Below are 23641 nucleotides of genomic sequence, written 5' to 3' on the forward strand. Positions count from 1 at the left end.
ATTCCCTGATCCCCCGGATGCACCACAAAGAGCTCACTCTTTCCCACATTGAGCTTATAGCCCGAGAAGTCTCCAAACTCCCTTAGGATCTGCATGACCTCAACCATCCCCTCCACTGGATCCGCCACATACAGCAACAGGTGGTCTGCGTACAGCGACACTCGATGTTCCTCTCCCCCTCGGACCACCCCCTTCCATTTCCCCGACTCCCTTAACGCCATGGCCAAAGGTTCAATTGGTAATGCAAACAGCAGAGGGGACAGGGGGCACCCCTGCCTCGTCCCTCGATACAGCCAGAAATACTCCGACCTCCGCCGGTTCGTGACCACACTCGCCACGGGGCTCTATACATGAGCTTAACCCAACTAATAAACCCTCCCCCGAACCCAAACCTCCTCAACACTTCCCAGAGATACTCCCACTCTACTCGGTCAAAGGCCTTCTCCGCGTCCATGGCTGCCACTATCTCCGCCTCTCCCTCCACAGATGGCATCACAATCACATTCAGTAGCCTCCGCACATTGGTGTTTAGCTGCCTGCCCTTTACAAATCACGTCTGGTCCTCGTGAATCACCCCTGGGACACAGTCCTCAATCCTCGTAGCTACACTTTTGCCAACAACTTAGCATTTGCGTTGAGGAGTGAGATCGGCCTATACGACCCGCATTGCAGTGGGTCCTTATCCCGCTTCAGGATCAAAGAGATCGTCACCTCCAACATTGTCAGGGGCAGGGTCCCCCCCTCCCTTGCCTCATTGAAAGTCCTTGCCAGCAACGGGGCTAACAGGTCTACATACTTTCTATAGAACTCCACCGGGAACCCATCCAGTTGTGGGGCCTTCCCTGCCTGCATGCTCCCCAGTCCTTTAACCAGCTCCTCCACCCCAATTGGCGCCCCCAAACCAGCCACCTCCTGCTCCTCCACCCTCGGGAACCTCAGTTGGTCCAAGAATCGTTGCATCCCCTCTTTTCCCCCTGGGGGCTGGGACCTATACAGCTCCTCGTAGAAGGCCTTGAATGCCTCATTCACTTTCACTGCACTCCGCACCGTAGTACCCCTTCCATCCTTGACTCCACCTATTTCCCTCTCTGCCATCCTCTTACGGAGCTGATGTGCCAGCATTCGGCTCGCCTTCTCCCCATCTTCATATATCGCCCCCTGTGCCTTCCTCCACTGTGCCTCTGCCTTCCCTGTGGTCAACAGGTCTAACTCCGTCTGGAGACTTCGCCTCTCCCTCAGTAGTCCCCCATCAGGGGCCTCTGCATATCTCCTGTCCACTCTTAAAATCTCCCCCACTAACCTCTCCCTTTCCCTGCCCTCTCTCTTCTCCCTATGAGCCCTGATGGAGATCAACTCTCCCCTAACCACCGCCTTCAGCGCCTCCCATACTACTCCCACCTGCACCTCCCCGTTGTCGTTGGCCTCCAGATACCTTTCGATGCACCCCCACACCCTCCCGCACACTTCCTCGTCTGCCAGCAGTCCCACATCCAACCGCCACAGCGGGCGTTGGTCCCTCTCCTCCCCCAGCTCTAACTCCACCCAGTGCGGGGCGTGGTCCGAGATGGCTATGGCCGAATACTCCATCCCCTCCACTTTCGAGATCAATGCCTTGCCCAGAACAAATAAAATCTATCCGGGAGTAGGCCTTGTGTACATGGGAGAAAAAAGAGAATTCTCTGGCCAAAGGCCTGGCAAATCTCCATAGATCTACTCCCCCCATCTGGTCCATAAACCCCCTGAGCACCTTGGCCGCAGCCGTCCTCTTTCTGGTCCTGGATCTGGTGCGATCCAGTGCTGGGTCCAACACTGTGTTGAAGTCCCCACCCATTATCAAACTTCCTACCTCCAAGTCCGGAATACGCCCCAACATACATTTCATGAATCCGGCGTCATCCCAATTCGGGGCGTATACATTTACCAATACCACCCCCGTCCCCTGCAACCTACCACTCACCATCACGTATCGGCCTCTGTTGTGCACCGCTATGTTCTTGGCCTCAAACGACACCCGCTTCCCCACCAGTATTGCCACCCCTCTATTCTTCACATCCAGCCCCGAATGGAACACCTGTCCCACTGATCCCTTTCTTAACCAGACCTGATCTGCCACCTTCAGATGTGTCTCCTGAAGCATGTCCACGTCTGCCTTCAGTCCCTTTAAGTGTGCGAACACTCGGGCCCTCTTAACCGGCCCATTTAGGCCTCTCACATTCCACGTGATCAGCCGGATTGGGGGGCTACCCCCCCCCCCCCCGCCGACTAGCCATCTCCTATTTTAGGCCAGTCCCGTGCCCGCGTCTCCCGCTCCCTCCAGTCCCCCAGACGGGGAACCCCCGCCCCGACCACCTCTTCCGTTTCCAGTTCCCCCTCGGCCATTGCAGCAGCAACCCTATTGTCCCCCCCTCTCCCCCCCTCCCCTCCCCGCTAGATCCAAATCTGGCTCTTTTGCTCCCCCCATAATACTTCCGTAAGTCAGCTGACTCCTGCTGACCCCGGCTTCCCCCGCCTTCCCGTTGATGCCCCCCCCCGGTGTGGAAATCCCTCCTCCTCCTTGCGCTCCTCCATCCTCCCCCTCCCTAGCACGGGAAAAAGCCCGCGCTTTCCTAAGTCAGCCCCGCCCCTTGTGGCGCAGCTCCTGTTGCGGCTTTATCCTAATTCCCCCATCCCCGAGTCTCACCTCCCTCCAGCAGTGATGCCCACATTCCTCACTGTCCCCCCATCAAAAACTCTTCCCCCATCCCCATCCATCGTCCCACCCGTAAAACATTCTTTACCCATATTGACAACCCTGTATACAGTCAACATCTCCCCCACTACCACAGCCCCTCAGTTAGAGTCCAATTTTTCCATTTGGCTAAAGGTCCAAGCCTCTTCTGGCGTTTCGAAATAGTGGTGTCGGTCCTGGTACGTGACCCACAGTCGCGCTGGCTGTAGCATGCCGAACCTGACTCTTTTTTTATGCAGCACCGCCTTGGCCCGATTGAAGCCAGCTCTCCTCTTTGCCACCTCCACGCTCCAGTCCTTGTAGACTCGGATCACCGCGTTCTACTATCTACTGCTCCACTCCTTCTTGGCCCATCACAGGACACTCTCTCTGTCCGCGAAACGATGGAACCTCGCCACTATCGCCCTTGGCGGCTCACCAGCCTTGGGTCTCCTCGCCAGGACCCGGTGAGCCCGTTCTAGCTCCAAGGGCTCGGAGAGGCCTCCGCACCCATCAGCGAATGGAGCATCGTACTCACATACGCCCCGGCACCAGCCCCCTCCACTCCTTCGGGGAGACCCAGAATCCGGAGATTCTGCCTCCGCGACCTGTTCTCCAGGACTTCGAATCTCTCGGCCCACCGCCTGTGCAGCGCCTCGTGCGCCTCCATCTTCACCGCCAGGCCCAAGTTCCCGTCCTCGTTCTCATTAGTTTTTTCCTTCACCTCTTGGAGCTCTATCGCCTGGGCCTTCTGGGTCTCCTTCAGCCCCTCAATCGCCAACAGCATCGGCGCCAGCACCTCCTTTTTAAGCTCCTCCACACAGCACCTGAGAACCTCCTGCTGGTCCGGCCCCCATGCTGCTCGATCTCCGCCTTCCTGCTTGCTCCCGCTCGTTTCTGCCGCTGCTCCAAAGCCTCTTTTTTTGTCCCTCCACTTCCAGTCCCCTCCATACACGACGGAAGGGGGACCTTACTTCACCTTCCCACACGGGATTGGACCAAAAAAGTGCCGTTGGGGCTCCTCCGGAGAGCCCAAAAGTCCGTTCTAGCGGGAGCTGCCGAAATGTGCGGCTTAGCTCCGCATCGCCGCAACCGGAAGTGCCTCCATTACAGTCCTGACCTGTGCCTTGTAGATAGTGGAGACTTTGGGGGGTCAGAAGGTGAGTTACTCCCTGCAGAATTCCAGCCTCTGACCTACTCTTGTAATCATGGTGTTTATTTGGCTAGTCAAGTTCCGTTTCTGCTCGATGGTAACCCCAGGATGTTGATCATGGAGGATTCAGCGATGTTAATGCCATTGAATGTCAAGGGGCACTGGTTAGATTTTCTCTTGTTCGAGATGGTCATTACCTGGCTCTTAAGTAGCATGAATATTACTTGCCACTTGTCAGCCCAAGTATGAATATTGTCCATTCTTGCTGCATTTGTACATGAACTGCTTCAGTGTCTGAGGAGTCACAAATGAACACTGTACAATCATCAGCGAACATCCCCACTTCTGACCTCATGATGGAAGGAAGGTCATTGATGAAGCAGCTGAAGATGGTTGTGCCTAGGACACTACTCTGAGGAACTGCTGCAGTGATGCCCTGGAGCTGCAATGACTGATCTCCAACCACTACAACCATTTTCCTTTGTGCCAGGTGTGACTCCAACCATCGGAGAGTTTTCCCCCCGATTCCCATTGACTCCAGTTTAGCTAGGGCTCCTTGATGCCATACTTGGTCAAATGTTGTCTTGATGTTAAGGGCAGTCGCTCTCACCTCACCATAATAGAGATGTTTAAACTTATGAAGGTGTTTATAGGATAGAAATAGAGATGTTTAAACTTGTGGCGAATACAAAACTAGGGGATGTAAATAAAATATCATTAATAAATCAAAAAAGGAATTCATGAGAGAATTCATGAGAAACCACTTTGCCCAGAGAATGTTTTGAAAGTGGAATTCATTATTGCAAGGAGAAGTTGCTGCATTATTTCTGTGCTGTACAGGGATGGTCATCTCACCTTCACAGTAAAGTTGAGCATCAAACAGTCAGGATGAGCTTCCGCTAGCTTATAGAAGAGGTCTCTCCAAGTCACATGAGCAATCATTTGTTCCAGCCAAGCCGGGGTCTAAAAATAAACACTTGAGAGTTAAACCGTGCAGTTATATCAGCAGCTGCAATAGGGACAGCTATGTCTTGCTCAGCTGGAATAGCTACCAGGTCGGATTGATTTAAAACAGTGCCCGTTTGGTTGCTCAAACACAACATGTGGTGGGTGGAAACTTCCATCTATACAACACAACCGTAAGATGTCCGTTTGCAGCCAACTAAGCACTTTTGAATTATGGCGGAGGAAACACAGCAGTCAATCTGTACATATTAAGCGACCAACCCCGGGGTTCAGTTAGCTAAGTTGACTGGATGGTTTGTGATGTGGAGCGATGCCACCAGCGCAGGTTCAATTCCCAAACCAGCTGAGGTTATCCATGATCCCGCCTTCTCAACCTTGCCCCTCACCAGAGGTGTGGTGACCCAGAGCCAGGATCAAACCTGGGACCTCGGCGCCGTGAGGCAACAATGCTAACCACTGTGCCACCGTGCTGCCCTAACCCCACTTTTCTGCCCATTCTCAACCCAATATTAATTTAAAATCTGTCTATCTCCTTCTTAAAATTTTCTCAATGTAAGGGCAGCTTGGAGGGATGGCACGGTGACACAGTGGTTAGCACCGCTGCCTACGGCGCTGAGAACCCAGGTTCGAATCCCCGGCCTTGGGTCACTGACCGTGCGGAGTTTGCACATTCTCCCCGTGTCTGTGTGGGTCTCACCCCCACAACCCAACGATGTGCAGGATAGGAGGATTGACCATGTTAAATTGCCCTTAAATTGGAAAAAAAATGAATTGTGTACTTTAAATTTTTTTGAAAAATTTATCAATGTCCCGGCATCCACTGCACTCTGTGGTAGTGAATTCCACAGATTCATAACCCTTTGATCGAAGTTAATTTCTTCTCATCTCGGTTTTAAATCTGCTACCCCCTATTCTAAAACTATGACCTCACGTTCTAGATTGCCCCACAAGAGGGAGCATCCACTCTACATCTACTTTGTCAATACATTTTAATATCTTATATACCTCAATTAGTTCTCCTCTCATTCTTCTAAACTCGAGAGTATAAGCTTAAACTTCTCAACCTCTCTGCATAAGACAAACCCCTCATCTCTGGTATTAAGGGCAGCACGGTAGCATTGTGGATAGCACAATTGCTTCACAGCTCCAGGGTCCCAGGTTCGATTCCGGCTTGTGTCACTGTCTGTGCGGAGTCTGCACATCCTCCCCGTGTGTGCGTGGGTTTCCTCCGGGTGCTCCGGTTTCCTCCCACAGTCCAAAGATGTGCAGGTTAGGTGGATTGGCCATGATAAATTGCCCTTAGTGTCCAAAATTGTCCTTAGTGTTGAGTGGGTTACTGGGTTATGGGGATAGGGTGGAGGTGTTGACCTTGGGTAGGGTGCTCTTTCCAAGAGCCGGTGCAGACTCGATGGGCCAAATGGCCTCCTTCTGCACTGTACATTCTAATTCTAATTCTAAATTCTAATCTCGTGAACCTCCTCTGAACTGCCTTAAATGCAAGTTCATCCCTCCTCAAAGCAGGGGACCAAGACTGTACACAGTACTTCAGGTGCACCTCACTAATGCCTTGTACCATTGCAGCAACACTTTCCTACTTTTATACTGTATTCCTTTAGTTCTAAAGGCCAAAATTCCATTTGCCTTCCTTATTCCCTGCTATACCTGCATAATTTTCTGCAATTCATGCACGAGGACACCCAGATCCCTCTGCACCGAAGCACTCCGAAAGTTCTCCCCATTTAGATAATAAGTTGCCTTTCCATTTTTCAGACCAAAATGAATAACCTCACATTAAACGCCACGTTAAACGCCACCTGTCAAATTTCGGCCCACTCACCTAACCTATCTATATCCATTTGTAAATTTCTTATTTCCTCATTGCAACTTACTATCCCATCTATTTCAGTGTCATCTTCAAATTTGTCTATGGTACCTTCTATCCCTGCATCCAAGTCATTAATATAGATTGTAAATAGTTGGGACCCAAGGACCGAACCGTGCGACACCCCACTCGTTACAACTTGCCAACCAGGAAAAAGGCCCACTTATCCCGACTCTCTGCCTTCTGTCTGTTAGCCAACCTTCTAACCAAGCTAATAAATTACCCCTAACCCCATGTGATCTAACCTCGTTCATTAACCATTTGTGCGGCACCTTATCAAATGCCTTCTGGAAGTCCAGATATACTACATCTACAGGATGCCCATTATCCACTTGGCTTGTTACATCTTTGAAGAACTCTTGCAAGTTAGTCAAACACGCTTTACCCTTCATAAAACAATGCTGACTCTGATGTTTTGACTTTCTAAATGTCCTCTTATGACTTCCTTAATAATGGATTCTGGGCAGCACGGTGGTGCAGTGGATAGCATTGCTGCCTCACGGTGCCGAGGTCCCCGGTTCGATCCCGGCTCTGGGTCACTGTCCGTGTGGAGTTTGCACATTCTCCCCGTGTTTGCGTGGGTTTTGCCCCCACAACAAATGTGCAGGGTAGGTGAATTGGTCACGCTAAATTGCCCCTTAATTGAAAAAAAAAAATGAATTGGGTATTCTAATTTTTTTAATTTTTAAATGGATTCTAACAATTTCCCAATGACAGATGTTAAATTAACTGGTCTATAATTTACTATTTGCTACCTCCCTCCCTTTTTGAATAAGCATTTTACCAATCCACTGGAACCTTTAAATGGTAAAAGAAATTGCAGCATGCTGCTGTGCAGAGAGATCTGGGTGTCCTCGGGCATGAATTGCAAAAAGTTGGTTTGCAGGTGCAGCAAGTAATTAAGGCGGCAAATGGAATTTTGCCCTTCATTGCTAGACGGATGGAGTTTAAAAGCAGGGAGGTAATGTTGCAACTGTATAGGGTGCTGGTGAGGCCACACCTGGAATACTGTGTACAGCTTTGGCCTCCTTACTTGAGAAAGGATGTACTAGCACTGGCGGGTGTGCAGAGGGGATTCACTAAGTTGATTCCGGAGTTGAGAGGATTAGCTTGTGAGGAGAGAATAAGTAGACTGGGACTGTACTCAATGGAATTTAGAAGATTGCGAGGGGATCTTATAGAAACATATAAAATTATGAAGGGAATAAGTAGAACATAATAATAATAATAATCTTTTATTGTCACAAGCATGAAGTTACAGAGAAAAGCCTCTAGTCGCCACATTGACAAAGATAAAATTGTGTCAGATGGGAATGGAGTAAATTAACTTGTTGAGTTTACTCCCTTTTGTGCATCCAGAATAAGGCAGAGAAATAAGCGTCGACTCTATGGAGGAACCCAATTAGATGGACAATTGTTCAAGAATTAAGTACAACATGTTAAAAACTGGGCTAATGATATTTTCAGTCTTCCTAGACTATTATTCTTTTTTTTTTTTTATAAATGTTTTATTGAAAATTTTTTCCCAAACAACAATTTTTCCCCTCTTACAAAGCAAACGCAACAATAACAATACAGAAATTTTAAACAATACACAAGTAACAAAATCCCTTTATCTTTGACCGAAACTAAACCCCCCCCCTCCCCCTGGGTTGCTGCTGCTGGTCATCTGTCTTCCCTCAAACGTTCCCCTAGGTAGTCGAGAAATGGCTGCCACCGCCTGGTGAACCCTTGAGCCGATCCTCTCAGGGCAAACTTTATCTGCTCCAGTTTAATGAACCCCGCCATATCATTTACCCAGGCCTCCAGTCCGGGGGGTTTCGCCTCCTTCCACATGAGTAGGATCCTGCGCCGGGCTACTAGGGACGCAAAGGCCACAACGTCGGCCTCTTTCGCCTCCTGCACTCCCGGCTCTTCCACAACTCCAAATAGAGCTAACCCCCAGCCTGGTTTGACCCAGGCCTTCACCACCCGCGAAATCACTCCCGTCACTCCCTTCCAATACCCTTCCAGTGCCGGGCATGCCCAAAACATATGTGCGTGGTTTGCCGGGCTCCCGCCACACCTCCCACATTTGTCCTCCACTCCAAAGAACCTGCTCAATCTTGCTCCCGTTATGTGTGCTCTATGTAGCACCTTAAATTGAATCAGGCTAAGCCTGGCGCATGAGGAAGAGGAATTTACCCTGCTTAGGGCATCAGCCCACATACCCTCCTCTATCCCCTCCTCTATCTCCTCCCCTAGTTCTTCTTCCCACTTTCCTTTTAGTTCGCCCACCGACTCCTCCCCCTCTTCCCTCATCTCTCGGTAAATCTCTGACACCTTGCCCTCTCCGACCCACACCCCTGAAAGCACCCTGTCCTGTATCCCCTGTGTCGGGAGCAACGGAAATTCCCTCACCTGTTGTCTAGTAAATGCCCTCACCTGCATATATCTCAAGAAATTTCCCCGGGGCAACTTATACTTTTCCTCCAATGCTCCCAAGCTCGCAAAAGTCCCATCTATAAATAAATCTCCCACCCTCCTAATTCCCAACTGGAACCAGCTCTGAAATCCTCCATCCATTCTTCCTGGGGCGAACCTATGGTTGTTCCTGATTGGGGACCCCACCAGGGCTCCCCGCACCCCTCTCTGTCGCCTCCACTGTCCCCAGATATTCAATGTTGCCGCCACCACCGGGTTCGTGGTAAACTTTTTAGGTGAGATCGGTAGCGGCGCCGTCACCAGCGCCTCTAAACTCGTCCCTTTACAGGACTTTCTCTCCAGTCTTTCCCACGCCGCTCCCTCACCCTCCATCATCCATTTACGTATCATTGCCACATTGGCGGCCCAATAGTAATCGCCCAAGTTCGGTAGTGCCAATCCTCCTCTGTCCCTACTACGCTGAAGGAACCCCCTCCTTACTCTCGGAACTTTCCCTGCCCACACGAAGCTCGTGATGCTCCTGTCTATTTTATTAAAAAAGGTCTTAGTGATTAGTATAGGGAGACATTGAAATACAAATAAGAACCTCGGGAGGACCATCATCTTAATTGCTTGCACCCTGCCCGCCAGCGATAGAGGCTGCATGTCCCACCTCTTGAAGTCCTCCTCCATTTGTTCTACCAACCGTGTCAGATTAAGTCTGTGCAAGGTTCCCCAGCTCCTAGCGATCTGAATCCCCAGGTATCGGAAGTTTCTTTCCACTTTCCTTAGAGGCAAGCCTTCTATCTCTCTACTCTGGTCCCCTGGATGTATCACAAATAATTCACTCTTCCCCATGTTTAGCCTATACCCCGAGAAATCCCCGAACCCCCTCAAAATTCGCATAACCTCTATCATTCCCCCCGCTGGGTCCGACACGTATAACAATAGGTCATCCGCATATAACGAGACTCGGTGTTCTTCTCCCCCTCTAATCACCCCTCTCCATTTCCTGGAGTCTCTCAACGCCATGGCCAGAGGTTCAATTGCCAACGCGAACAACAATGGAGACAGCGGGCATCCCTGTCTTGTTCCCCTATATAGTCGGAAATACTCCGATCTATGTCGACCTGTAACTACGCTTGCCGTTGGAGCCCCATAAAGAAGTCTAACCCAGCTAATAAACCCGTTCCCAAACCCAAACCTCCTTAACACTTCCCATAAATACTCCCACTCCACCCTATCAAATGCCTTCTCTGCGTCCATTGCCGCCACTATCTCTGCCTCCCCCTCCACTGGGGGCATCATTATCACCCCTAATAGTCGTCGCACGTTAACATTCAGTTGTCTCCCTTTTACGAACCCTGTCTGGTCTTCGTGCACCACCCCCGGGACACAGTCCTCTATCCTCGATGCCAGTACCTTTGCCAACAATTTGGCGTCCACGTTCAACAATGAAATGGGTCTATAGGACCCGCACTGCAACGGATCTTTATCCCTCTTCAAAATTAACGATATCGTCGCCTCCGACATCGTCGGGGGTAGAGTCCCCCCTTTCCTGGCCTCATTGAACGTCCTCACCATCAACGGGGCCAACAAGTCCACATATTTTCTGTAATACTCCACCGGGAACCCGTCTGGTCCTGGGGCCTTCCCTGCTTGCATGCTTCCCAGTCCCTTAATAACCTCGTCCACCCCAATCGGTGCCCCCAGGCCTACCACCCCCCGCTCCTCCACTTTCGGGAACCTCAATTGGTCCAGGAACTGCCGCATCCCCTCCTCTCCCTCTGGGGGTTGAGACCTATACAGTTCCTCATAGAAGGTCTTGAACACCTCATTTATCTTTCCTGCCCTTCGCACCGTGTCTCCCCTTTCGTCTCTAATTCCTCCTATCTCCCTCGCTGCTGCCCTCTTTCGCAATTGATGAGCCAACAGGCGACTCGCCTTTTCCCCATATTCATACCTCCTCCCCTGTGCCTTCCTCCACAGTACCTCCGCCTTTCTGGTGGTCAGAAGGTCAAATTCCGTCTGGAGTCGTCTCCTCTCCCTGTACAATTCCTCCTCCGGGGTCTCTGCAAATTCCCTATCCACCCTTAAAATCTCCCCCAGTAACCTTTCCCTTTCCTTGGCCTCTGTTTTCCTTTTGTGGGCCCCAATGGAGATCAGCTCTCCTCTGACCACCGCTTTTAGTGCTTCCCATACCACTCCCACAGGGACCTCGCCGTCGTCATTGACCTCCAGATATCTCTCAATACACCCCCGCACTCTTGCACACACTCCCTCATCCGCCATCAGTCCCACATCTAATCGCCAGAGTGTTCTCTGCTCCCTTTCCTCTCCTAATTCCAGGTCCACCCAATGTGGGGCATGATCCGAAACCGCTATGGCTGAGTACTCAGCTTCTTCCACCCTAGAGATCAACGACCTTCCCAAAACAAAAAAATCTATCCGGGAGTACACTTTATGGACATGGGAGAAGAAGGAAAACTCCCTAGCCCTAGGTCTAAGAAATCGCCATGGATCCACTCCCCCCATTTGGTCCATAAACCCCTTAAGTACCTTGGCCGCTGCCGGCCTTCTTCCGGTCCTTGAGTTGGATCTATCTAGCCCCGGGTCCAGCACCGTATTAAAGTCCCCTCCTAAAATCAAGTTTCCTACCTCCAGGTCCGGTATACGCCCCAGCATCCGTCTCATAAATCCCGCATCGTCCCAGTTTGGGGCATACACGTTAACCAACACGACCTCCATTCCCTCCAGCCTGCCACTCACCATTACATATCTACCTCCGCTATCTGCTACGATGTTCTTTGCTTCAAATGCAACCTGTTTCCCCACCAAAATGGCCACCCCTCTATTCTTTGCGTCCAGTCCTGAGTGGAACACCTGTCCCACCCATCCTTTCCTTAGCCTAACTTGGTCCGCCACCTTTAGGTGCGTCTCTTGGAGCATAACCACGTCTGCCCTTAGTCCTTTCAAATGCGCGAGCACTCTGGCCCTTTTTATCGGTCCGTTCAGGCCTCTCACGTTCCACGTGATCAGCCTCACTAGGGGGCTACCTGCCCCCCTCCCGTGTCGACTAGCCATTACCTTCTCTAGGCCAGTCCCATATCCCGCCTCCGCGCTCCCGCTCGCTCCCCCAGCGTCGCACACCATCCCCGCCCACCCACTCTTTAGCCATTTCCTTTTGGATTTCCGCAGCAGCAACCCAGTTGCCCCCCCCCCCCCCCCCCCCCTCCCCGCTAGATCTCTTTCTAGCATGATTGCTCCCCCCATATTACTTCCGTAAGTCAGCTGACTTCAACTGACCCCGGCTACTCCTGCTCACTCCTCGACCCCCCCCATGTGGGGAACTCCCATCCGCCTTGCGCCTGTCTTCCCACCTTATTCTTTCTGGTGCGGGAACATCCCTTTACCTGACCCGCCTCTTATGGCGCAGCTCTCTTTCCCCTCCCCCTCCCCTTCCCCATTCTCCAACTATGTCCCGTCTTTCCCCCCTCACCGGCGCCCACATTGCCCCAATGTCTCCTCCCTTCCCTGTTTACTTCTCAATTAACTTCCACCGTAACATTAACAATAACATTTCCTGCAGCATCAGTCCCTCAGTTCCGATCCAATTTCTCTTCTTTGATGAAGGTCCATGCTTCCTCCGCCGTCTCGAAATAATGGTGTCTCTCCTGATACGTGACCCATAGTCTTGCCGGCTGCAGCATCCCGAACTTCACCTTCCTTTTATGCAACACCTCTTTGGCTCGGTTGAAGCTCGCCCTCCTTCTCGCCACCTCCGCACTCCAATCCTGGTATACCCGTACCACTGCATTCTCCCATCTGCTACTCCGCACCTTTTTAGCCCATCTCAGGACCTCTTCTCTATCCTTAAGGCGGTAAAATCGCACGATTATCGCCCTGGGTGGTTCTCCCGCTTTTGGTCTTCTCGCCGGAATCCGATTTGCCCACTCCACCTCCAAGGGGCCCGTAGGGGCCTCAGCACCCATCAGTGAGCTCAGCATCGTACTTGCGTACGCTCCACAGTCCACTCCTTCCACACCCTCAGGGAGACCCAGTATCCGAAGGTTCTTCCCTCGCGCTCCATTTTCTAGGGCTTCGATCCTTTCAGTACACTTTTTATGAAGTGCCTCGTGCGTCTGTGTCTTAACCGCCAGGCCCAGGATCTCGTCCTCAATATCTGTCACCTTCTGCTCCACCACACGGAGCTCTGTCTCCTGGGTCTTTAATGTCTCCTTGAGCCCCTCAATTGCCTGTAGCAACGGGGTCAGCACCTCCCTCTTCAGCAGCTCCACGCACCGTCTCACAATTTCATGCTCAGGCCCCCATGTCGCCTGCGCTTTCTCCGCCGCCATCTTGTACTTCTCTCTTTCTGACCCTTTGGTCGACGATTCCTCGCGCTGCAGCCGCCGCCGCCGTTTTTTTCCTCCTTCGTTTGGGGGGGACTCCCTTCTCACACGCCCCACACCGGGTTGCGTCGTCGAAAAATTCCCCGTTGGGGCTCTTAAAAGAGCCCGAAGGTCAGTCGGAGCTGGAGCCGCCGAAGCGTGCGGCTAGCTTGGCATCACCGCAACCGGAAGTCCCTTCAGTGGCCTTGATGAGGTCTTTTCACAGTTGTTCCCTCTGCTGCTAGAATTCACTTTTGATACAGGCCCTCAGGTCAGCTTGCAGCTTTAAGCTTGCCCTTCCCCCGCCTGCATGCTGGAAGAGGCCCTGTTTATCCTGCAGTTGCAGCCAAATCTTTTACTTTTTCTGCGTGTGTCTGGCAACCAAGAGACATACCCTTCCTGGGGGACACTGTCGGGGGAATATTGCAGCCTTCTTCCCACACCGGGAAATGTCAAACAAATGCCGTGGGGGCCCTGTAAAAGAGCCCAAAAGTCCGTTCCAAGCAGGAGCTGCCGAATATGCGACCTAGCTCTGCATAGCCGCACCCGGAAGTCTAGACTATTATTCTTTATAATAAAACAAACATGTGTCCTGTTTGGAGTCTCACCTTAGCACAAATGTAACTTTCCAATCTTTCTGTTAGAAAATCAAAATTTGTGCTCACCGCTCACACAACTTGCATATCCTGTAAGTATTTTGCATCATAGTGGATGAGCAAACTTATTCACTAAAACCAAATACTGTTGGCTGTGTCCCAAGGCCAGCAGCGCGGGAATTGAACCCGCGCTGCTGGCCTTGTTCTGCAATACAAACCAGCTTTCTAGCCCACTGAACTAAACCAGCCCATTTGAGCCCTTAGAGAGAATTTGGTTAGATTGCATCCATCCATTTAATCTAAAATCAATTGGTCCAACATGTTGCACTTAATTCTTGAACAATTGCCCATCCAATTAGGTTCCTCCATAGAGTCAACACTAGTTTCTCTGCTTTGTTGGAACTCGCAAAAGAAGCCTGAACTGACAAACAGAGATAACAACATAAAAACTCCCATGACATTTGGTCAGCCTTGTTAACACATACTTATGATTATTGTAACCGGTCAGAGTTCTTCTGGACAGTCACTGTCAACCTTTCGGAGATAACGTAGTTCAGAATTTGACTGAATTTGTCTGAACTCCCTGCTCCAAAAGGTCCTCTGCTCTCAAAACCTACATCAGCCAATGGCTGCATGTCAATGCAATGCAGGAGATTGGCTCTTACATGATAAATGACAGAGAAAGAAACAAATCATTGTGAACTTACAGCGTCATCCATTAGATTATCTCACTTCCAGTGTCTCAGTCTACTGAATGCTGAAGACAGGTGCTCAGTAAATGAGCTGAGAGTAACACAACTTAATCCACGTGGAATGAGCGAGAACTGGGGAGTGACACAATGATGTCATGCAACTGGGACCCCTACACTGCTACACACAAAATGGCAGAGTTGGCAAGGAATTCCCAACAGTAGCATTTAGATATAGAATTGGGATTGACCTGTTCCTATTGGAGTACCATGGTGTAGAGGGTCTATTGTGTCTTTTCCTATGCAGGTGTCGTACTATAAATACATGACCTAATTTAGAAAACACTTTCAGAGCATTACCTCCCCCTCCTCTGTGAAGATGGAATCAGCTTTCCGAGGATCAAAGTGTTTGATCAGCAAATTCTTCAAATGGTTTTCAACGGTCTCCTGAACATGTGATGGTTCAACCCCTGAGGAAGAAAAAGTCACAAGCTACAACAGAAGTCAGACAAATAAAACAGATATATGGACCTGCCCTTAGGCAACACAACATAGACCAGCCATATATAAGGATTTGAGGGGAAAATGTTTAGCTCACCAAAACACAAACAGTTAGGATAAGGATGGGTACAACCCAAACATACCAGATCGAAGGACGTGGACGTCAAATTCCAGGCCAGCCGGACACACGGATGTAAGGCCGGCCAGTGGACTAGTCAACAAGCTTCACCTATAGCTGAGAGAGTTGGTGGTGGGATTTCTTTCTGTCTCCTAATAATAATCTTTATTGTCACAAGTAGGCTTACATTAACACTGCAAAGAAGTTACTGTGAAAAGCCCCTAGACGTGACATTCGGCACCTGTACGGGTACACAGAGAGAGAATTCAGAATGTCCAATTCACCTAACAGCACGTCTTTCGGGACTTGTGGGAGGAAACCGGAGCACCCGGAGGAAACCCACGCAGACACGGGGAGAACGTGCAGACTCCACACAGACAGTGACCCAGGCCGGGAATTGAACCTGGGACCTTGGCGCTGTGAAGCCATAGTGCTAACCACTGTACTACCATGCTATGTATTAAGGAGGGTAAAAAACAGTTAGGGTCCCAAGTCCTGATCACTATTTAGTAATTGTTACTAAAAGTGCACACGTGTGGACATCAGATGAGAATGTGATTGGCCTGGGCTGTTTTGTCCCTTTACATTCAATTAGCCTGACAACCATTTAGGCTTGTGTGTGAAGTACAGCCACTTGGATGAGGTACAGGAAGGTGACCAAGGCGCGAATCGTGCCGAAATGCCAAGAAGTGCCACAGGGACTGTGAGGGGAGGGGGAAACATCACCACACGCCTTCCTTAATTCCCACTCTTATGGGAGGCTAATGGAGAGAGAAACTCAGAGGAGGGCTGAGCAGAATCTGTCCTAAAACATAGGTGACAGTACATGGGCCCAACATGGCACTCTTAAAGCACCAACAGAAAGAATCTGATGTCCTCCAATAGGAAGAAAGTAGTGAGTTATCCTCAATACATCAAATATGGGATCAGTTTGTATTTTGCAGCTTTATCAGATTACCCAGTGCTGACCAAGTATTACCTGTCTGAATTAGCCACTCTGCCAACAGGTTTACAGTCTGTGCCACTGCTGTATAATTCTCAGAAAGCATCTGGATTACATGTTCTGGAGAGCCCCCGGCCTGGAAGTACCTGGGAAAACGAAAAGATACAATGAGGGCCAGATGTCATCATGTCCCACACAACCCAGGGTCAGACACCATCACACCCCACACGACCCAGGGTCAGACATCATCACACCCCACACGACCCAGGGGTAGACACCATCACACCCCACACAACCCAGGGTCAGACACCATCACACCCCACACGACCCAGGGTCAGACATCATCACACCCCACACGACCCAGGGGTAGACACCATCACACCCCACACGACCCAGGGTCAGATACCATCACACCCCACACGACCCAGGGTCAGACATCATCACACCCCACACGACCCAGGGGTAGACACCATCACACCCCACACGACCCAGGGGTAGACACCATCACACCCCACACAACCCAGGGGTAGACACCATCACACCCCACACGACCCAGGGGTAGACACCATCACACCCCACACGACTCAGGGTCCGACATCATCACACCCCACACGACCCAGGGGTAGACACCATCACACCCCACACGACTCAGGGTCCGACATCATCACACCCCACACGACCCAGGGGTAGACACCAACACAACCCACACGACCCAGGGTCAGACACCAGCACACCCCACACGACCCAGGGTCAGAAACCATAACACCCCACACGACCCAGGGTCAGACACCATCACACCCCACACGACTCAGGGTCAGACACCAGCACACCCCACACGACTCAGGGTCAGAAACCATAACACCCCACACGACCCAGGGTCAGACACCATCACACCCCACACGACTCAGGGTCAGACACCATCACACCCCACACGACTCAGGGTCAGACACTATCACACCCCACACGACCCAGGGTCAGACACCATCACACCCCACACGACCCAGGGTCAGAAACCATAACACCCCACACGACCCAGGGTCAGACACCATCACACCCCACACGACTCAGGGTCAGACACCATCACACCCCACACGACTCAGGGTCAGACACCATCACACCCCACACGACCCAGCGTCAGATACCATAAACACCCCACACGACCCAGGGTCAGACACCATCACACCCCACAGGACCTAGGGTCAGACACCAGCACACCCCACACGACCCAGGGTCAGATACCATAAACACCCCACACGACCCAGGGTCAGACACCATCACACCCCACAGGACCTAGGGTCAGACACCAGCACACCCCACACGACTCAGGGTCAGAAACCATAACACCCCACACGACCCAGGGTCAGACACCATCACACCCCACACGACTCAGGGTCAGACACCATCACACCCCACACGACTCAGGGTCAGACACCATCACACCCCACACGACCCAGGGTCAGATACCATAAACACCCCACACGACCCAGGGTCAGACACCATCACACCCCACACGACCCAGGGTCAGAAACCATCACACCCCACAGGACCTAGGGTCAGACACCATCACACCCCACACGACCCAGGGTCAGATACCATAAACACCCCACACGACCCAGGGTCAGACATCATCACACCCCACACGACCCAGGGTCAGACACCATCACACCCCACACGACTCAGGGTCAGACACCATCACACCCCACAGGACCCAGGGTCAGACACCATCACACCCCACACGACCCAGGGTCAGATACCATCACACCCCACACGACCCAGGGTCAGATACCATAACACCCCACACAACCCAGGGTCACATGAAATCACACCCCACATGACCCAGGGTCAGACACCAGCACACCCCACACGACCCAGGGTCAGACACCATCACACCCCACACGACTCAGGGTCAGACACCATCACACCCCACACGACTCAGGGTCAGACACCATCACGCCCCACATGACCCAGGGTCAGACACCATCACGCCCCACACGACCCAAGGTCAGGCACCATCACGCCCCACACGACCCAGGGTCAGACACCAGCACACCCCACACGACCCAGGGTCAGTCACCATCACACCCCACACGACCCAGGGTCAGACACCATCACACCCCACACGACTCAGGGTCAGACACCATCACACCCCACAGGACCCAGGGTCAGACACCATCACACCCCACACGACCCAGGGTCAGATACCATCACACCCCACACGACCCAGGGTCAGATACCATAACACCCCACACAACCCAGGGTCACATGAAATCACACCCCACATGACCCAGGGTCAGACACCAGCACACCCCACACGACCCAGGGTCAGACACCATCACACCCCACACGACTCAGGGTCAGACACCATCACACCCCACACGACTCAGGGTCAGACACCATCACGCCCCACATGACCCAGGGTCAGACACCATCACGCCCCACACGACCCAGGGTCAGACACCAGCACACCCCACACGACCCAGGGTCAGACACCATCACACCCCACACGACCCAGGGTCAGGTACCATCACACCCCACACGACCCAGGGTCAGACATCATCACACCCCACACGACCCAGGGTCAGACACCATCACACCCCACACGACTCAGGGTCAGACACCATCACACCCCACAGGACCCAGGGTCAGACACCATCACACCCCACACGACCCAGGGTCAGATACCATAACACCCCACACAACCCTGGGTCACATGAAATCACACCCCACACAACCCAGGGTCAGACACCAGCACACCCCACACGACCCAGGGTCAGACACCATCACACCCCACAGGACTCAGGGTCAGACACCATCACACCCCACACGACTCAGGGTCAGACGCCATCACGCCCCACATGACCCAGGATCAGACACCATCACGCCCCACACGACCCAAGGTCAGACACCATCACGCCCCACACGACCCAGGGTCAGACACCAGCACACCCCACACGACCCAGGGTCAGTCACCATCACACCCCACAGGACCCAGGGTCAGACACCATCACACCCCACACGACCCAGGGTCAGGTACCATCACACCCCACACGACCCAGGGTCAGATGTCATCACACCCCACAGGATTCAGGCTCAGACACTATCACACCCCACAGGATTCAGGGTCAGACACCATCACACCCCACATGATCCAGGCTCAGACACAATCACACCCCACACGACCCAGTGTCAGACACCATCACACCCCACATGATCCAGGGTCAGACACCATCACACCCCACATGATCCAGGGTCAGACACAATCACACCCCACATGATCCAGGGTCAGACACCATCACACCCCACATGATCCAGGCTCAGACACAATCACACCCCACATGATCCAGGGTCAGACACCATCACACCCCACATGATCCAGGCTCAGACACAATCACACCCCACATGATCCAGGGTGAGACACCATCACACCCCACATGATCCAGGTCAGACACCATCACACCCCACATGATCCAGGGTCAGACACCATCACACCCCACATGATCCAGGTCAGACACCATCACACCCCACATGATCCAGGGTCAGACACCATCACACCCCACATGATCCAGGGTCAGTTCTAGTCTTCAGTGTGCGTCTATCAGAGATGGCATTGGCGCTGTAACTGCCCGTACTTTGGGAATTGTATTATTTACTCTGAAAAGTTAGCTTATAAAGCCTGAGAGACATTTCAGAAATTATGCAGCTAATGAAAATGGCCAATTGGACCTAGTTTTAACATGATAGTCAGGTGACCAAAATTCAATCTGGGCAAAAGTTACTGAAAAGGTACAAACTTATCATCTGAAACCAAGATTACATCTCCAGAATAGACAGGTTCCATCTGTTGAATGTCAGCATTTGCAATTCTTCTGTAGATTACTTAGTTGGAGGTTTGGTGCCACTCTGTGGTCAGGATACATACTGCAAACCCGTAAGACGTTCAACAGTCCACCTTTTCATTTCCAGAAAGCCTTTGTCAAATGTTCCTACACAGGAGACTATGGAATAATATCAAACAGCATGGAATTAGGGGAGTGGTGGCAAGTTCTAAGACAAACTGACCAGAAGGGTGGGCACACCAAATCCAGAAAATAGGCAGTAAATCAGAGTGGGGGAAGTATCACACACAGGACTCGGTTCCGGGACCGCTCACTGGCCTGAAGTGTCTTTTAGTATTGAAAGGGTTTAATCTAATTAACAAAGTGTTGAAAGGTTAGATTGAATTTCAAAAGGAAGTCTACATCAATGCTTTGGAAGTGGGTGAATAAATAGCAGAGCCTCTAGAAATGAGGGTCCGGCCAAACGTTAGTGTGCCAGAGGACTGCCAAGGTAGTAACGATTTATTTTTAATAAACTCTTCCAAGCAATTACAGAACAGATAGACTAATATCCATGCTCGAAGAAACTCTGCAAACTTAATTTTAAAATGAATTAATTTGCATGGGTCTCATCCCACTAAATTGCCCCTTAATTGGAAAAAAAAATAATTGGGTACTTTAAATTTAAAAAATCAAATAAAAAAATTAAATTAAAAAATTAATTTAAACATTAAATTATAAATAACTAGATGAAGAAAAGAACATACAAACGAACATACATACAGACATATAAATTAGGAGGAGTGGGCCACTCAGCTCGTTGAGCCTGCTCCCCCATTCAGTCAAGTCATGGCTGGTCTGATTGAAACCCCACATTCCTGCCACCCCCGATAACCTTTCACCCCCTGGTTAATCAAGAATCTACTTACCTCTGTCTTTAAAATTTTCAAAGACTCTGCTTCCACCGCCTTTTGAGGAAGAGAGTTCCAGAGACTCATGACCCACTGAAAGAAAATTTTTCCTCATCTCCACCTTAAATGGGAAACCTCTTATTTTAAACAATTCTCCCACAAGAGGAAACATCCTCTCCACATCCACCCTGTCAAAACCAGGATCTTATATGTTTCAAACAAGTCACAACTTACTCTTCGAAACCCCAGCAGGAGCAAACCAGAGTTTATAGAAGCATCAAACAGCGATTTCTGACAGGAACATCCTGATGGCAAACCTGGTAAGTTCTGTGAGGTGGTGACAGATGTGATGAAGGGTGGCGAGGGCAGTGGATGTGGTTTACGTGGGTATCCGAAACCTTTGATAAGGGACTATTGGAGAAGGCGGAATATGGAATTTGGGGAAGGTGGCAAATTGGATGAAAAGCAGGTTAGAAGGGAAGAAAAAGAGAGGGCAGTACCTCAGAGTGGTTGAAAGTGGATGATCCACAGAGCGCTGCTCACTTTTAATTATACAAAAACGCAAAATCCAATGGAAATTAAACAAAAATTGTGTTAAAGCATAAACATTCTCCCAAGGGTTTTATTAGTTTTCCAGTCCCTTCCGATATTCCTTCCAAAGTGTTCTTTCGGAAGGTTGATACGGTCATCTGTATAGGCAAGACACCCAGGATTCGGAGGGCTTTTTTGCAGAGAGGACGGTGCCTAGGGATGGTTGGCACTCCCAAACCTGTTATATTATTATTGGGCGGCAAATGTGGAGAAGATGAGATGGTGCTGGGAGAGAGGGGGTCGGAATGGAAGCAGATGGAGGAGGCCTCCTGTGTGGGGGCGTACTTTAGGGCCCTGGTGGCGGCACCCCTCCCGTTCTTCCCGAATAGGTGTACTAATAACCCGGTTGTGGTGTTCAAGCTATGGAACCAGCTGAGGCAGAACTTTGGAATGGGGGTGTCTGTATTGGCCACAATATGTGGGAATCATAGGTTCATACCAGCAGGGATAGACACGACGTACAGGAGTTGGCATAGGGAACGGATAGAGCGGGCAAGGGATCTGTTCATGGGAGAGAGGTTTCCGAGGCTGGAAGAGTTACAGGACAAGTACCAGCTGCCGAGGGGGAGTGAATTCAGGTACATACAGGTGTGGGACTTATTGGATAAGCTGTTAACTCAGGATGAGCTGGGGGAGGGAAGATTGTGGATAGTTATGGGGGGTTTTTGGAAATGGAGAAGGTGCCAGTGGAGGGGATAAGACGGAAATAGGAGGAGCTGAAAATAGAACTTTCTTTGGTGAATTCAACATCATCCTGTGCCAGGATGAGCCTGATACAATTTAAGGTGGTGCACAGGGCCCATTTGACGCAGACTCGTTTGAATGGGTTCTTCCGAGGTGGAGGGCAAATATGAGTGGTGCGCAAGGGGGCCTGCTAATCATGTTCATGAAGCTAGGGGGATTCTGGACCTCGATCTTCAAGACACTGTCGGGGAAGATGGGGGTGAGGATGGCACCGTGTCCATTGGTGGCGATCTTAGGAGTTTGAGTTCCTGGAGGGGAGGGGGCTGACATCATGGCCTTCACCATTCTGATCACCCGGTGGCGAATTCTATTGGGGTGAAGGTCAGGGGTGCCATCAAAGGTGTCGGCATGACTGGGGGAAATGGCGGAGTTCTTACAATTGGAGAAAATTAAGTTCGCTCTTAGAGAGTCTGAAGAGGGATTTTATGTAAGATGGAGGCTGTTTCTGTCTCCACTCAAGGATGTGTTTGTCGCCAGTGAGAGGGTGGGGTTATGTTAGTTCAGGGGAGAAAAACGGGAATATGACAAACTGTTTGAGACTTGGTTGTATCTTTTGTCAACTGTGATTTGTTTATTGTGCTGAGAATAAAATATATATATTTTTAAAAAGAGCTGGGCAGCACGGTGGCACAGTGGTAGCCCTGCAGTCTCACGGCACCGAGGTCCTAGGTTCGATCCCGGCTCTGGGTCACTGTCCGTGTGGAGTCTCCCCGTGTTTGCGTGGGTTTCGCCCCCACAACCCAAAGATGTGCAGGGTAGGTGGATTGAACACGCTAAATTGCCCCTTATTGGAAAAAATGAATTGGGTACTCTAAATTTATTTTTTAAAAAGAGCTAGCCAGCCTAATAGCCCAATCCAAACCTTCTAGCTCTTGGTATATGAAAGTACAAAATAGGGGCAGAAGTCAGCCATTTAGCCCCACGAGCCTGCTCAGCCGTAAATAACATCATGGCTGATTGGTTTGTGTTGAATTCCACATTCCCATCTTCCCCGATAACATTTGCTTCCCTTTCCTAACAAGAATCTATCTACCTCGGCCTGGAAAATATTCAGTGATTCTGCCTCAACCGCCTTCTGAGGAAGAGAGTTCCAAAGTCACACAACCCACTGAGAAAATATTTCTCCTCATCTCTGTCCTAAAAAGGGTGCCCCTAATTTCAAAAGTGCCCCAAGTTCTGGACTCACCCACAAGTGGAAACCATCATTTCTACATCCACATTGTCAATACCA

General features: G+C 50.8%; 1 protein-coding gene across 4 annotated transcripts in view; it reads right to left on the bottom strand.

Annotated features, from left to right (window-relative positions):
- Positions 1-23641, bottom strand: part of nelfcd (negative elongation factor complex member C/D) — a 102275-nt gene that overhangs the window by 48248 nt on the left and 30386 nt on the right. For all 4 annotated transcript variants that reach the window (XM_072514563.1, XM_072514561.1, XM_072514564.1 and 1 more), the window contains 3 exons: positions 16386-16495; positions 15148-15257; positions 4716-4823 (listed from right to left, as the gene is read on the bottom strand). In XM_072514563.1, coding sequence (XP_072370664.1) covers positions 4716-4823; positions 15148-15257; positions 16386-16495 — 328 coding nt within the window. The remainder of the gene's footprint in view (positions 1-4715; positions 4824-15147; positions 15258-16385; positions 16496-23641) is intronic.

This window comes from Scyliorhinus torazame, chromosome 8, assembly GCF_047496885.1.
Source record: "Scyliorhinus torazame isolate Kashiwa2021f chromosome 8, sScyTor2.1, whole genome shotgun sequence".
Classification (NCBI taxonomy): domain Eukaryota; kingdom Metazoa; phylum Chordata; class Chondrichthyes; order Carcharhiniformes; family Scyliorhinidae; genus Scyliorhinus; species Scyliorhinus torazame.